The 15020-nt window shown below is 39.0% G+C and overlaps 1 protein-coding gene across 3 annotated transcripts in view; it reads left to right on the forward strand.

Moving 5' to 3' along the window:
* SKAP2 (src kinase associated phosphoprotein 2) overlaps positions 1 to 15020 on the forward strand; it is a 344778-nt gene that overhangs the window by 287328 nt on the left and 42430 nt on the right. Inside the window, exon 12 of one of the 3 annotated variants that reach the window (XM_089669915.1) lies at positions 412 to 842. The exons of the other annotated variants lie outside the window; for them this stretch is intronic. Within the exon in view, the coding sequence (XP_089526041.1) occupies positions 412 to 471 (60 nt within the window). The 3' untranslated portion in view covers positions 472 to 842. Of the gene's footprint in view, positions 1 to 411; positions 843 to 15020 lie in introns of those variants that run through there. 3 annotated transcript variants of the gene reach the window in all.

Genomic DNA, 15020 nt, shown 5'->3' on the forward strand with positions numbered 1-15020 from the left:
ATTTGGCCGATTTCCCATTCCCCTTGTTTGGGTGACCAACTGTAAAATTTTGCATTTCCCATCACTTTCTGTAACAATGGTTACCAGGACAAATAGAGAGGGATAGATTATCTAATTGGGGCAAATGAAGCAATAATAACATGACAGGGGTCCTAATTCTTCCCTATTCTATCAAAAACTGAAAAGGGATATCAGGATAATAATTTATATTTAATTATTCCTAATAATAATTTTAATCATGTTATTTTTTACACATTGATCTTAGTGACTGGATGAGTGGCATCATGTATTTATATGTACATTGTTACACCAACAGAGACAGAAATGTAAAGATACGTAAGCTAAGTTGAGACATTTTCCCAGCAGCTGAGCAATCTTTCTAATGAAACATCTTTTAACATCTATTTCTAGAGCAAGTTACGCATCGTTATAGGCCCTGAAGTCCTAGGGCTCCGGCTGTGGTGTCCCTGACATCCTTCCTCCTCTCTTTCCATACATCTTTTCCTTTTCTATCTTCTTTGCCCCCCCTGTCGTGGAGCCTCTGTTTACATATTTCTTTGTTTTCTCGTTTGGCAGACCTGACTCCTGAATTAAGCTTACCAGTGCCTTTTGGCAGCCAATTAGTGCTTGGTCTGTGTTCTTAGGTACAATGCTAACTATTGATGTAATGGTTGCTTGTAACCCAGAATAAATTGTTTTCTACTTCATTTGTTCTTCCCTCCTGACACTTGGTGGTTTGGTTACTATTTGAAAATGTATCAATACATTTTACTTACCTACTCATTAACACGGGTTACGCTTTGTATTTTGTAAAAATTGTAATAAAAAAATATTGAAAGTGAGACATCTTTTAACATTTGTACCTATGGAGGCACTAGTCTGGCTCAGGGTAAACAGTAGTGGTTCACCAGGAAAGTCTGTCGTGGCCGATTAACCTTTCCCTAAGCAGGCTCCAGAAGCATCGGTGAGGGTGCTTTTCCATATTTGTCAATGCAGTCTCAAAGCATAGACAAGGAAAATAGTCCTGTCTTGTATTGTCACAAAGCATACCTACATGCTGCATTTTATCTCACTGCAGCAAGTTGTGCAATGGACTGTGGTGCAAGTTATGAAAAGAAAGAAATGTGTGCACATGGAGAGCGCACATAAAAACACAATGCAGGGCATATGTGCTAACATGCATGCTGTGGTGTGAATCTGCCTTGAAAGAACCTGAGAGTGGTTAGAAGTACAAAACAATTCCTGATCCATCCATAAAGAGCCTGGTGGGGCAAATATTCTTCAGTGTCCGTAGACACATTTATTATTACCATATTCACCAACTGTGTATCTGTTTTTTGGACTTAATTAGGATTTTCAATCATTTTGGAATTTTTTTTTGTGATGGCATTAAATATGTTTTGGCTATACTATGTTATTATGCTTTTTAAACTGTACCTTTAATATTTCAACCACACTCTTTTAAAGTAAACCTGTGAGCTGCCATGTATTGACACTACACAGGTTAAACAAAAGTAGCAACCCCCCCAGTTTGTAATTAGCTTTTAATGGAAGGTGCACATTGAAGGGCTTTGCACAAAGCAAACAAAACAAATCTTTTCCCAGCATGCTACCACTTATCAGCTAGCAAAAAAAAAAAAATTACACTGCCTATGAATTTGCAGTAAAAATAAGTTTTAGTTGCACAAAATTTGCCTTGTGGAAGCCACATTGCCTCGTCAAGGTAGGTTCTCCTTAAATCACACGTTTTACCAAAGTGTTTGCTATCATTACCCTGGAAGATGTTCTCACATATGTGAAAGGTAATCAAGATGTTTAATAATTTTGGCAATATTATTTCTCAATGGGACTAAATATGTTTTGTCTGTACTAAGTCATTATGTCTTTTTAATTATACCTTTAATGTTTTATTAAAGTGATTTTCTTTTAAAGTATTAATTTAAAAAAATATTTTTACAGTGAACTTGTGCTTTGACCGTCCATGGGCAAATCACAAGTTGCCTTTAAATCATACATGTTTTGACAAAGTATTTGTTACTAAAACTTTGGAAGCCATTTGTACATGTTTATGGTCACATTGAATAGTAGTAAAACGTGGACAAGTCTTAGTTTACTAGTGTAGTTTTCAGTGCTTTTGTTTTGCTTTGGCTAAGGTAAGCCAAAGGAATGTACTTTGGTAAAAGGAATGTACTCGATAAACACTTTGGAAACCAGCAAATGTTCATTATGAACAACATGTCAGCTTCTGTTCGTGGTGTTCCCTTCAATGCCTCTATGACTATGATTTATGAAATATGACTGCACAATCTTCAAAGTAACTTGCTTCCTACAATAAAGTAACAGCAACCTCACATACTTTTCCCATGTACACTGTCATGCGGTTAGATCCCACAATAAAACTTCCATTAATTACGATGTATTAACAATGACATTTTGTGTCGCCACAGTGTGCTTCTCAAATAATCCCCGATCCATCAGCGGCATCCACTCGCTGTTATCCCCAAGCTAATTTTGTTTACCATCCTCTGCTATGTGATGAGCAGAAAAACTGTTTTAGAAATCAAATAAACAAAGTGTAGGGCATTCAGTAATGTATATAAAACAGATGATCTATTAAATGTTTATAATATATTTCTATCTATAACACTGGTCATTTCACTTTATTTTTATGTCCTTTAAATCATTTTGTAGACATATAGAAACATAAAAGAGTGATGGCAGAAAAAAGACCAAGTCATCCATCGAGTCTGTCCCATTTTTTAACTAGTTTATACGTGTCTTTTTTTTATATTTTTGAGTATATTTCTGTTTGTCCCATGCATGTTTAAATCCACTTCCATTTGACTAACTTATCACCTCCATTGGAAGTCTTTTCTAAGCATTAACTACCCTTTCAGTAAAATAATAATTTCTACAATTAGTTTTGAACTTTCCTCCTGCTAGTTTGATGTCATGTTCTTGATCTTAGTTTCATATTGAAAATACTGCCCTCCTGAACATTATTCACCATTTTGATGTATTTAAATTTTTCAATCATGTTTCAGTCATGCCTCCCCTTTCCCTTCTTTTCCTCCAGACTGTACATATTAAGTTCCTAAAAATAATATATATTTTTTATTTTCCAGTATACAGGTGAAACTCAAAAAATTAGAATATCGTGCAAAAGTTAATTTATTTCAGTAATGCAACTTAAAAGGTCAAACTAATATATGAGATAGACTCATTACATGCAAAGCAAGATAGTTCAAGCTGTGATTTGTCATAAATGTGATGATTATGGCTTACAGCTCATGAAAACCCCAAATCCACAATCTCAGAAAATTAGAATATTGTGAAAAGATGCAATATTTTAGGCTCAACGTGTCCCACTAATCAGCTAATTAAGCCATAACACCTGCAAAGGGTTCCTGAGCCTTTTAATGGTCTCTCTGTCTGGTTCAGTAGGAATCACAATCATGGGAAAGACTGCTGACCTGACAGTTGTTCAGAAAACCATCATTGACACCCTCCATAAGGAGGGAAAGCCTCAAAAGGGAATTGCAAAAGAAGTTGGATGTTCCCAAAGTGCTGTATCAAAGTACAAATAATAGAAAGTTATGTGGAAGGGAAAAGTGTGGAAGAAAAAGGTGCACAAGCAGCAGGGATGACCGCAGCCTGGAGAGGATTGTCAGGAAAAGGCCATTCAAAAGTGTCGGGGACTTTCACAAGGAGTGGACTGAGGCTGGAGTCAGTGCATCAAGAGCCACCACACACGGACGGATCTTGGACATGGGCTTCAAATGTCGTATTCGTCTTGTCAAGCTGCTCCTGAACAACAAATAACGTCAGTAGCATCTTAACTGGGCTAAATAAAAACATACCTGGTCTGTTGCTCATTGGTCCAAAGTCCTCTTTTTTGATGAGAGCAACTTTTGCATCTCATTTGGAAACCAAGGACCCAGAGTATGGAGGAAGAATGGAGAGGCACACATTGCAAGATGCTTGAAGTCCAGTGTGAAGTTTCCACAGTCTGTGTTGATTTGGGGAGCCATGTCATCTGCTGGTGTTGGTCCACTGTGCTTCATTAAGTCCAGGGTCAACGCAGCCATCTACCAGGAGATTTTGGAGCACTTCATGCTTCCTTCCGCAGACGAGGTTTATGGGGATGTTGACTTCATTTTCCAGCAGGACTTGGCACCTGTCCACACTGCCAAAAACACTAAAACCTGATTCAATGACCGTTGGATTACTGTGCTTGATTGGCCAGCAAACTCACCTGACCTGAACCCCATAGAGAATCTATGGGGCATTGCGAAGAGAAAGATGAGAGACATGAGACCGAACAATGCAGAAGAGCTGAAGGCCGCTATTGAAGCATCCTGGTCTTCCCTAACACCTCAGCAGTGCCACAGGCTGATAGCTTCCATGCCACGCTGCATTGAGGCAGTAATTGCTGCAAAAGGGGCCCAAACCAAGTACTGAGTACATATACATGCTTATACTTTTCAGAAGTCCGATATTGTTCTATGTACAATCCTTGTTTTGTTGATTGCATGTAATATTCTAATTTTCTGAGATTTTGGATTGGGGTTTTCATGAGCTGTAAGCCATAATCATCATCACAATTATGACAAATCATGGCTTGAACTATCTTGCTTTGCATGTAATGAGTCTATCTCATATATTAGTTTCACCTTCTAAGTTGCATTACTGAAATAAATGAACTTTTGCATGATATTCTAATTTTTCAAGCTTCACCTGTATAACAGAGTCTCAAAGAATCAGTAGATAAGCTGTCAAGTATTACAACTAAGGGGATTTACTAAACCTGGAGCATGCATTTGGTGCAGCTCTGTATAGAAACCAATCAGCTTCCAGGTTTTATTGTCAAAGTTTAATTGAACAAGCTGATTGGCTACCATGCACAGCACCAGATTCTGAGTGCACCAGCTTTAGTAAATTTCCCCTTAGAGTCACAAAAAAAAAATCATTGGTAGAGAGAAAAGGAAGTTTGCCCATATCTGTTCAAAGCATCTGATTTAAAGGCCACTTTATATAATGGAGTACCAGTCTGAAATTACCATTGCTGATCATAGATTGATGTGTCACACAGTTGTAATCTGTCAGCAGCATAATAAATATATGTTTTATCCATGTATAGCAGACTGGTAATTTGGCAACTCTGGTATTTGCCAGAATTCTTAGTGTACTTGACTATATCATGGCACTCACAGATGGAGATTTACTAAAACCGGAGCACTCAGAATCTGGTGCAGCTTTGCATGGTAGCCAATCAGCACTCTCACTTCAGCTTGTTCAATTAAGCTCTAGCAATAAATCCTGGAAGCTGATTGGTTTCAGTATACCAGAATTTGTACACTTCAGTGTGCCAAATAAATAACCCCCACTGAATACACTTTCAGCACATCCATGGAAACGTATATGACAGTGGGGACTTATGCTAAGGCGAGAAAAAAATATAGGTTGAAAACATGCTGATACCAGACTGTAACTAGAAGCCACAGTTATAGTAGGTGCTGGTAGAAGGACACATTGGGGTTGACTTACTAAAACTGGTAAATAGATTAGTAAATATCCTCCAGTGCATGAAGATCTATTCACCGTAGTCAATAGTAAAGATGGGCTCTATGTTCGAATTGAATTTAATTCAGTGAACACACGAATGGCAAGGGCGTTCGGCAGCCTGTTTGCCTGCCGCGCCCCACAATGCACTGCGCACTGACAGTGCATTGTGATTGTCCAAAGCAATGCACCTGACGCAGGTCAGGTGCAATGCTTTGGCCAATCACATCATATGATGATGTTACCAGGGGGTTGGGGTGACCCAGCTCTCTTGTGACACCATCACATTATTTAAGAACTGTTATCACGGTGCAGTTGTCAGATGGCGGGACCCAGAGTTTAGAGCGGATGGGTTTTTTTACTTCTCTTTCTTCGGTTCGGTGATGAGGGCGGGCATCGTGATTGACGTAGGATCTACTCTGGGGGATATTTTTTAAATTTTTCTTTTTGATAAAGGACTTGTTAAAGACTGTCTCCTGTCATTTTTACACTACACTTTTTTTTTTAATGGGTAGCGGTACCATGTACTCCATACTCATTCATATGAGGGCACTGGGATCTGGGGGCCCCCTTATTAAAGGAGGCTTCCAGATTCCATTATGCCCCCCACCCACATTTGTGGGGAAGAGGCCCTTGTCCCCATCAACATAGGGACAAAGTGCTTTGGGGGGAGCTCCCCTGCCCCAAAGTACTCCCCCAACTCCCCCATGTTCAGGACACGTGGCCTGGTATCGTTCAGGAGGGGGGGTGCTCCCTCGTCCCCCTCTTTCCTGACCTGACAGGCTGCATGCTTGGATAAGGGTCTGGTGTGGATTTTGGGGGGCCCCCATACCATTAACAAAAAAATTTTGGCATGAGTGTTCCCCACAAAATGCATTCCAGACCCAAAGGGCTTGGTATGGATGGAGGGGGGACCCCACGCATTTTCTTTAATTTTTTAATTGCCAGGCAATGCCTGCAGTTCTTTTTACATTCAGCTGCCAACGGGGAACCGTGCTGACAGCTGAAACAAAAAAGAATGTGTTTAGTAGCTGCGTGGTATCTTACCACATACTCAGATATAGTAAGATACCACTTAGTGAATTGTCCCCTCTGCTCGAAGTTCTCGGTTGAACTTTCGTTATGTTTGAATGTTCGACCGCAAAACGAACAGGGCAGTGTTTGCCCCTTAGCTAGTGTTGTGGACTGTCTAGATATTACAACTATGTATGAGGGAGGCTGTGTCCTTCCTAATAGGTAGGGTATAAACAGTATAAATGAGTCAATCACAACATAGTAATGAATTACAAGAGCGTAAGTAACAAGGTTTGTTATGAGGTTAGTTCTCTGGCTCTGAAAATTTGGCAAGACATAGCAAGAAAATTTGGCAAGACATGAGCCAAAACTGTAAGACTTTCCTGCAGAAATATGTGGCATATCGAGGACAGCAATTAAAACTGGGAATATAATTAGCTGGCAAGTTATACCACTTTTTTCTATAGATATATGTGCTTATCGCTGGCCTTATAGCTATGTGTTGGCTCCGATATGCATTTAACATATATCGTAAGCATAGTTTTAGTTATTTATTTACAATAATCACTATTTAATGGAACCGCACAGCTGTGCAAAAAAGATTCCAAGCAAAAAGAAAGTGCAAAAAGGTGAGCCTGCAAACACCACAGAAGATATATTTTCTAAAATGTGAAGTTGTAGTGTGTTGCACTCAACCCAACCTGCTTTATCAAAATATTATCATATTATTTGTGCAAATACCCAAATTAAATTAACTGTAAAAACATATATATACAAAAAATGACTTATGTGAACTATTGACTGAATATATATATCTTATTAAGAACACCATCACATTGTGTACAGCAATATATACAAAAAAAAACATGAAAATCACCCTAAAATTGTGAGTCCAATAAAACTTGAAGGAAAGTCCAAATCCATTGAAATTGAGTTATTTATTTGTTAGGGCACTACCTGTCTTTCCCACTTAGTCTTCCTGAATCCTCTCTGCTTTGTAAATCCCAACTTACAGCCCCGAGGAGGCCTGGGTACGTGTAATAGAGGTATATGAAATGTTATAAGGAAATGATAGGTCAGGGAAGAGCTTGTTAATTGTTGAAAATAATTACAAAGATAATAAGTTTCACTTTTTTTCACTAAGGTGATCATACTAAAATTTTGTGCAGTATGTCATATCAACAGCCTTGTCTGTGCATTATTTTTTTTTATAAATGGCCACCAGTATAGAACGTTTAACAATGTAGTTGGTGGAGGAAAGCAGGACTGGTTACCCAAGACAGAGACATAGGGGGGCACTGGTCCTGTTTGGGGAAAATAAAAAATAGTTGTTACGCCCTAACAGGGAATCATACAGAGCAAAGCAACAGGCTCACTTTAATAGCTGCCCAGTTTACATCCACTTCCTCTCTATTACTCCAGCACTCTGTTCAACATCAAAGAAAAAGGTAGGATGGGGTTGATCACAATAATTTAATATACAGTGGTCTACTCTCTTCTTCAGCATTGCCGCAATAACTATAACAAGTATATAAAGAAAAAAATAATACCCACCATCAGGGTAAAGGCCCATGCATGGGTGAAAGTGGTTACTGCAATGGCATATGAGGCCTACTGTATGATTATCAACATTTTATTAAGGTATCAAAAAATAAATTTGTAGACAGTGTAAAAGTTATTTATAAAGTACATGTACATAATACTTGGTTTTTATATAGACAAATACACATATAAGGTACTTAAAAACAATGTCATCTAATGGAGCGTCCAGATATCTGGTAAGAAAATATATAATTCATATGCTCCCAACATCCAAAGTACTAAGTATACCCATATGGAAGAAATATATATTTGAAATAAATTTTAAAAATATTCTTCCCAAATATATTGACATATATTTGAAATGCTACAATTTTGGCCATATTCAATATATTTAAAAAAATAAAAATAAAAATAAATTTTATATATATATATATATATATATATATATATATACTGCATGTTGAAATGCGTTTTTATTACAAAATATATAAAAAATATTTTTAAAAATACATTTCAAATATACTGTATGTCTTTAAAAATACAAATCTACATTTTTGAAATGCATTTACAAATGTATGTAAAAATATATGTCAAAATGACTTTTTTATATGTTAAAAAAAATCTGAAGAAAATATTTAAAAAATATATATTTTTAAAAATATATATTTTTTAAATATATTCTTCAGATTTTTTTACAAATACAAAAACAGATGCAAAACAGCATGTCTCACTAATAAAACAGCACACAGTTAACTCTTTGATCTCCCCAAATGTTAACCCCTTCCTGTCCAGTATCATTAGTACAGTGTCAGTGCTGTTTATTAGCACTGATCATGGTATTAGTGTCACTGGGGATGTCAGTGACAGTTAGTCGGTTCCCCTTCCCCCCCCAGTGTCAGAATGCCTGCCGCAGTCCTGCTATAATTTGTTGATCGCCACCATTACTAGTATATAAAAAGAATAAAAAATTCCAGAATATATATATACCGCCATTTGTAGATGCTATAATTTTCACGCAAACCAATTAATTTATACATATTGCCATTTTTTTTAGCAAAGACATGTAGCAGAATACATTTTGGCCTAAATTTATGAAGAAATTTGATTTTTTAAATTTTTTTTATTGGAAAATTGTCTGTCTTTTTTTGTTTACAACACAAAAAATAAAAAATCCATAGGTGATCAAATACCACCAAAAGAAAGCTCTATTTGTGGGAAAAAGGACATACATTTCATTTATATACAGCGTTGCATGACAACGCAATTGTCAGTTAAAGTAACGCAGCATCGTATCGCAAAAACTGGCCTGGTCAGGAAGGGGGTAAATCCTCTGGAGGGCAAGTGGTTAAAGTGGTTGTAAACCTCAGACATAAAATCTGAAAAAAAGCACATATTTCTTTAGTACTTACTTGTCTTTCTCTAAAGCACTAAATGTCATTTTTCTCTGCTGTCTAGTTAATTTTTTATCAACATGAGTCACTTCTGGCAAGTTTTCCTGACAACAAGCGATATAAAAGGTGACAGGGGAGGGACCTCCAACTAATTGACAACCTCAGCTCTGAACCTGTGTGCTGTGTGAAGGGGGTGTGTCCCTTCCCTCCAATCAGCTGTCAGAGCTTGTACACAGTGTGTAACTGCAGCTCCCGCCCCCTGCTTTGTGAGTCTGTGATAAATCCTCTTTATCTCTGAGTTTTACAAGGATGTACAGGACAAATGGCTACAAATAAACAGGTACAACTTATGTAGGTTTCATCTCAGTGTATCACCTGAGGCCAGTCTCCTCACTGGGTATATGCTAGGGTTTACAACCACTTTAATGGCTACAGTTACATTTTATTTATGATATTTCCTGTTCATGCAAAGAAAGCATAAACTTGAAAGTTGATACATCATTATAAATAGTGCGTGGCCTGTATTTTGGGGGGTTTCTTGATTGATGGGGGTCATTAAATCTTTATCAAAGGCACAAAATTCCCTCGTTATTCTTCACATAGTTTTTATCATGCCCTTAGTAAATCTTTCTAACATGACAAGACAATTGTCCAAGGCTGAGACCATTGTGTAAGAGTTTGGCACAGTCTAGTTATGCATGGAACTTAATTAACAAAGAAATGAAGAAGAGAAGATTCAGTAACTGCCTGTCTGGCAGCTCCAAGAGCCCATCATTTGTTTTAGGGAAAAAAAGAACACTATAGCTGCATAAATATTATGATAGATAATGTTGTAATTGCTGTCATTTTGCATCCAGTTTTGACATTCTGATTGTTAATTAAATTGGCATCAAAATTAAGTAATGTCTTAGTTCTTTTCACCTTGAGCATATGTTCATATCTCCTCTGGACATATTTATTATGTCAATTTACAAACGAAACTTAAATTGCTATTGCCTTTCTTAAATAATGTCTAAAGTTTTCTAGAAATATTAAGAACTCTAGACTTGTGGTTCATTGGCCTAGTGTTTGTTATTTAAATTATGGACTTAACTTAGGGTTCCTCAACCAGGTTTCCATGGAGCCCTAGGGTTCCTCCGGAGGTCGCTAGGGGTTCCTTGAGCAATGAGCAATTTCTGCCTCTCAGATTAGTTCCCACTGACACCATTGATCTTTTTAGCTATCTGTAAGGGGGTAATTCTGCCCTATGACAAAAAGTGTAAGGGGACATCTTCCCACTGACCATCACACTAATTTACCATGAGTTGTAGATATAGTAATTTTTAGCAGGGGTTCCCTGAAACCAGACAGTTATTTCAAGGGTTCCTCTGTATTGAAAAGGTGGAGAAAGACTGACTTAACTAATCATTAGTTAGCCTTAACAGTATGCAATTGTTAAAAACAGGCTTTAAAAAGATGCTATACCTGTGAATGTGCTTTTCTTTTGGGAAACATCATACTCATCGTAATGTGCATCCTGAGATCAAGAATAGAATTCAAAACATTACCATATCGATCAAAATAAATTATTCAGGGTGTTCATGCAAACTTTGTTGAATTCGCAATGGTGCCACTGAATGCACTATTTTTTTTCTGTATGAAGATTGAATACAAAAAATCTACTGGTGTACAGCCAGGTTTAGGCTCAATTCACAAAGATTTAACACAAGAATAGGCTGGTATTTATAACTGCTATAGGGAAGATGTTTGTTTCCAAGGCCAATGAACAAAGGTGCATAACCTGGTGTCAAGACTGAAAAACCTGAACTCTTTAATAACAGTAATTAGTAATATATGAGACTTTTTACCCTCTTTTACTTCATTTGTAGAAATATGCCCTCAATTCATAATATTCCTGGCTAGTTGTGAAAAATGTTAACAGATATGACATGGGCAGCCATCTTCTAGGAGTCTTTAAAGGAGATGTTTTCACAAAGCTCTTTTGGCTGTACTTCTCCTATTGATTGCAGAAGTGCAGTTCGTTCTGCACTCCTGTGACCCGTTTTCAGCTGACAGCAGGCTAAAGCCTGCTGTCGGCTGATGTCACAGAGCTGGTCCAAGCTTTGAAAAGATTCTGACCACATGGTTGAAATCCACCCAGAAATCTGGACCAGCAGCTGGCTCAGACTCTCAGTGAGATGCTGAGAGCCTTAGCCAGCCGCTCTTTCCCCCTCCACAGCTCAGCACACCAGTGACCGCTGGAGGGGCAAAGCAGAGAGCCAATGACTGATAGTAACTGCTCTCTGCTCAAAGAGGAGGAGAGAACTGAGCAATCAGTGGTGTTTGATCACTCAATTCTCAGCGCAGAGTCAGGGGGGGACAGATACAGCATCGGATCGATCCTGCATACACCCAGGTGAGTATAATGTTTTTTTTCTGAAACCCATACTTCTCTTTTAAAGCCTATGTTTAGTTATTTCTTTTTAAATCAGCACAAGGTAGTACTTACATTTAATGAAAAAGTGACTCTTGTGCTGCTGCTGGCTGTAAACTGAAATCTTCAATCCTTAACCCCACCCCCATCCTCATCACCAGTGTTCTGGTGGTTAAAACAGCTGCTGGACCTGGATTCAGCTTTTTCTGCCCCCTCCTCCATATATAGATGCCGTACTATAGCATCTATCAATGGAACACTCCCTGTGAATGGAAATACACGAGGATAAATTAAAGGTCCGCTCCTCTATTCATAGAGCACTTTTCATTGATAGATTTTTCCATTAAATGTGAGTACTGTTCCTAGTACTCTTTTTTTTATTTTCAAATTAATTAACTAAACTTAGTCTTTAGGTCTGATGATTGCTCTGCATAGCCATATGAGCAAAACCATATGAGGTAGTTTTACAGGACCATGAACTCCCTCCCTGAGAACACTGTTTCTTTCTGATATTTTCATCTTTCCAAATGATAATGCCCTATATCCACTATATTTCAAAGTATTCAGCCAAGTCTGATATAAATATCCCTTAACCCATGTGAGAGATCATGAAGTCCTTCCATCATTCTTCAAGACCTATTTGCACTTGCATTGCTGTTGCAAAGTACACTGCTCAAAAAACTAAAGGGACACTTTTTAATCAGAGCATAGCATCAAGTCAATTAAACTCCTGGGATATTGATCTGGTCAGTTAAGTAGCAGAGGGGGTTGTTAATCAGTTTCAGCTGCTTTGGTGTTAATTAAATTAACAACAGGTGCACTAGATGGGCAACAATGGGACGACCCCCAAAACTGGAATGGTTTTACAGGTGGAGGCCACTGACATTTTTTCCATACTCATCTTTCCTGACTGTTTTTCACTAGTTTTGCATTTGGCTAGGGTCAGTATCACTACTGGTAGCATGAGGCGATACCTGGACCCTACAGAGGTTGCACAGGCAGTCCAACTCCTTCAGGATGGCACATCATGCCATTGCCAGAAGGTTTGTTGTGTCTCCCAGCACAGTCTCAAGAGCATGGAGGAGATTTCAGGAGACAGTCAGTTCCTCTAGGACAGCAATGGGCAAACTACGGCCCGCGGGCCGTATACGGCCCGGCGGACCTTTTAATCCGGCCCGCGGAGCTAGGCTCCTCTCACAGTCTGCCCTGAAGACCGGTGTAGCATGAAAATCTGTCTACTATGAGGATCTGTCCCCCTCGACGTATCTAGTAATTCATCCCCCATATAGAATTACTATATGGGGGATGAATTACTATAGGGGGGATGAATTACTATATGGGGGATGAATTACTATATGGGGGATGAATTACTATGGGGGATGAATTACTATAGGGGGGATGAATTACTATATGGGGGATGAATTACTATGGGGGATGAATTACTATATGGGGGATGAATTACTATGGGGGATAAATTACTATATGGGGGATGAATTACTATGGGGGATGAATTACTATATGGGGGATGAATTACTATATGGGGGATGAATTACTATGGGGGATGAATTACTATATGGGGGATGAATTACTATGGGGGATGAATTACTATGGGGGATGAATTACTATATGGGGGATGAATTACTATGGGGGATGAATTACTATATGGGGGATGAATTACTATATGGGGGATGAATTACTATGGGGGATGAATTACTATATGGGGGATGAATTACTATGGGGGATGAATTACTATATGGGGGATGAATTACTATATGGGGGATTAATTACTATGCTTACTATGGGGGAATATTACTATACTTACTATGGATGACACATACACATCATTCATCTACTCTTGGTCCGGCCCCCGGGTCCAATATATGAACCCATTGCGGCCCTCAAGTCAAAAAGTTTGCCCACCCCTGCTCTAGGAGAACTGGACAGGGCCGTAAAAAGTCCTTGACCCAACAGTAGGACTAGTATCTGCTCCTTTGTGCAGGGAGGAAAAGAATGAGAACTGCCCTACAGAATGACCTCCAGCAGGCCACTGGTGTGAATGCCTCTGACCAAACAATCAGAAACAGACTTCATGAGGGTGGCCTGAGGGCTCGACGTCCTCTAGCGGGCCCTTTGCTCACTACCTGGTACCATAGAGCTTGATTGGCATTTGCCATTGAACACCAGAATTGGAACATCCGCCACTGGTGCCCTGTGCTTTTCACAGATGAGAGCATGTGCACCCTGAGCACATGTGACAGATGTGAAAGGGTCTGGAGAAGCTGGGGAGATTGTTATGTTGCCTGTGACATCATTCAGCATGACCGTTTTGGTGATGGGTCAGTTATTGTCTGGGGAGGCATATCCATGGAGGGATGCACAGACCTCAACAGGTTAGACAATGGCACCCTGACTGCCATTAGGTATCGGGATGAAATCTTTGGACCCATTGTCAGACCCTACACTGGTGCAGTGGGTCCTGGGTTCCTCCTGGTGCATGACAATGCCCGGCCTCATGTGAGAGTGAGAGTATGCAGGCAGTTCCTGGAGGATGAAGGAATTGATACTATTGAATGGCCCCTATGCTTGCCTGCCCTCAATCCTAAATAGAACACCTCTAGGATACCATGTTTCGGTCCATCCAACGCTGCCAGGTTGCAGCTCAGACTGTCCAGGAGCTCAATGATGGCCTGGTCCAGATTTGGGAGGAAATACCCCAGGACACCATCCGTTGTCTCATTAGGAGCATGCCCCAATGTTGTCAGGCATGCATACAAGCACGTGGGGGCCATAAAAACTACTGAGTACCATTTTGAGTTGCTGCAAATGACTTTCAGCAAAATGAACTAGCCTGCTGCATCATTTTTTCACTTTGATTTTTGGGGTGTCTTTGAATTCTGTCCTCTGTAGGTTGATAATTTTCATTTCCATCAAACGATGGGGCACCCTTACATTCCCAACACATTACCCAGTCCATGTCAGTATAGATATTCAGCATGATATTTTTTCCCATTGAGATCGGATGTGTTTTCAAAGTGTTCCTTAAAATTGTTTTGAGCAGTGTATATTGACATGTGTTTTATGAACCATCATCTATGAAA

Source organism: Staurois parvus, unplaced genomic scaffold (assembly GCF_062004578.1).
Source record: "Staurois parvus isolate SC_StPar_1 unplaced genomic scaffold, SC_StPar_1.0 ptg000082l, whole genome shotgun sequence".
NCBI classification, from domain to species: domain Eukaryota; kingdom Metazoa; phylum Chordata; class Amphibia; order Anura; family Ranidae; genus Staurois; species Staurois parvus.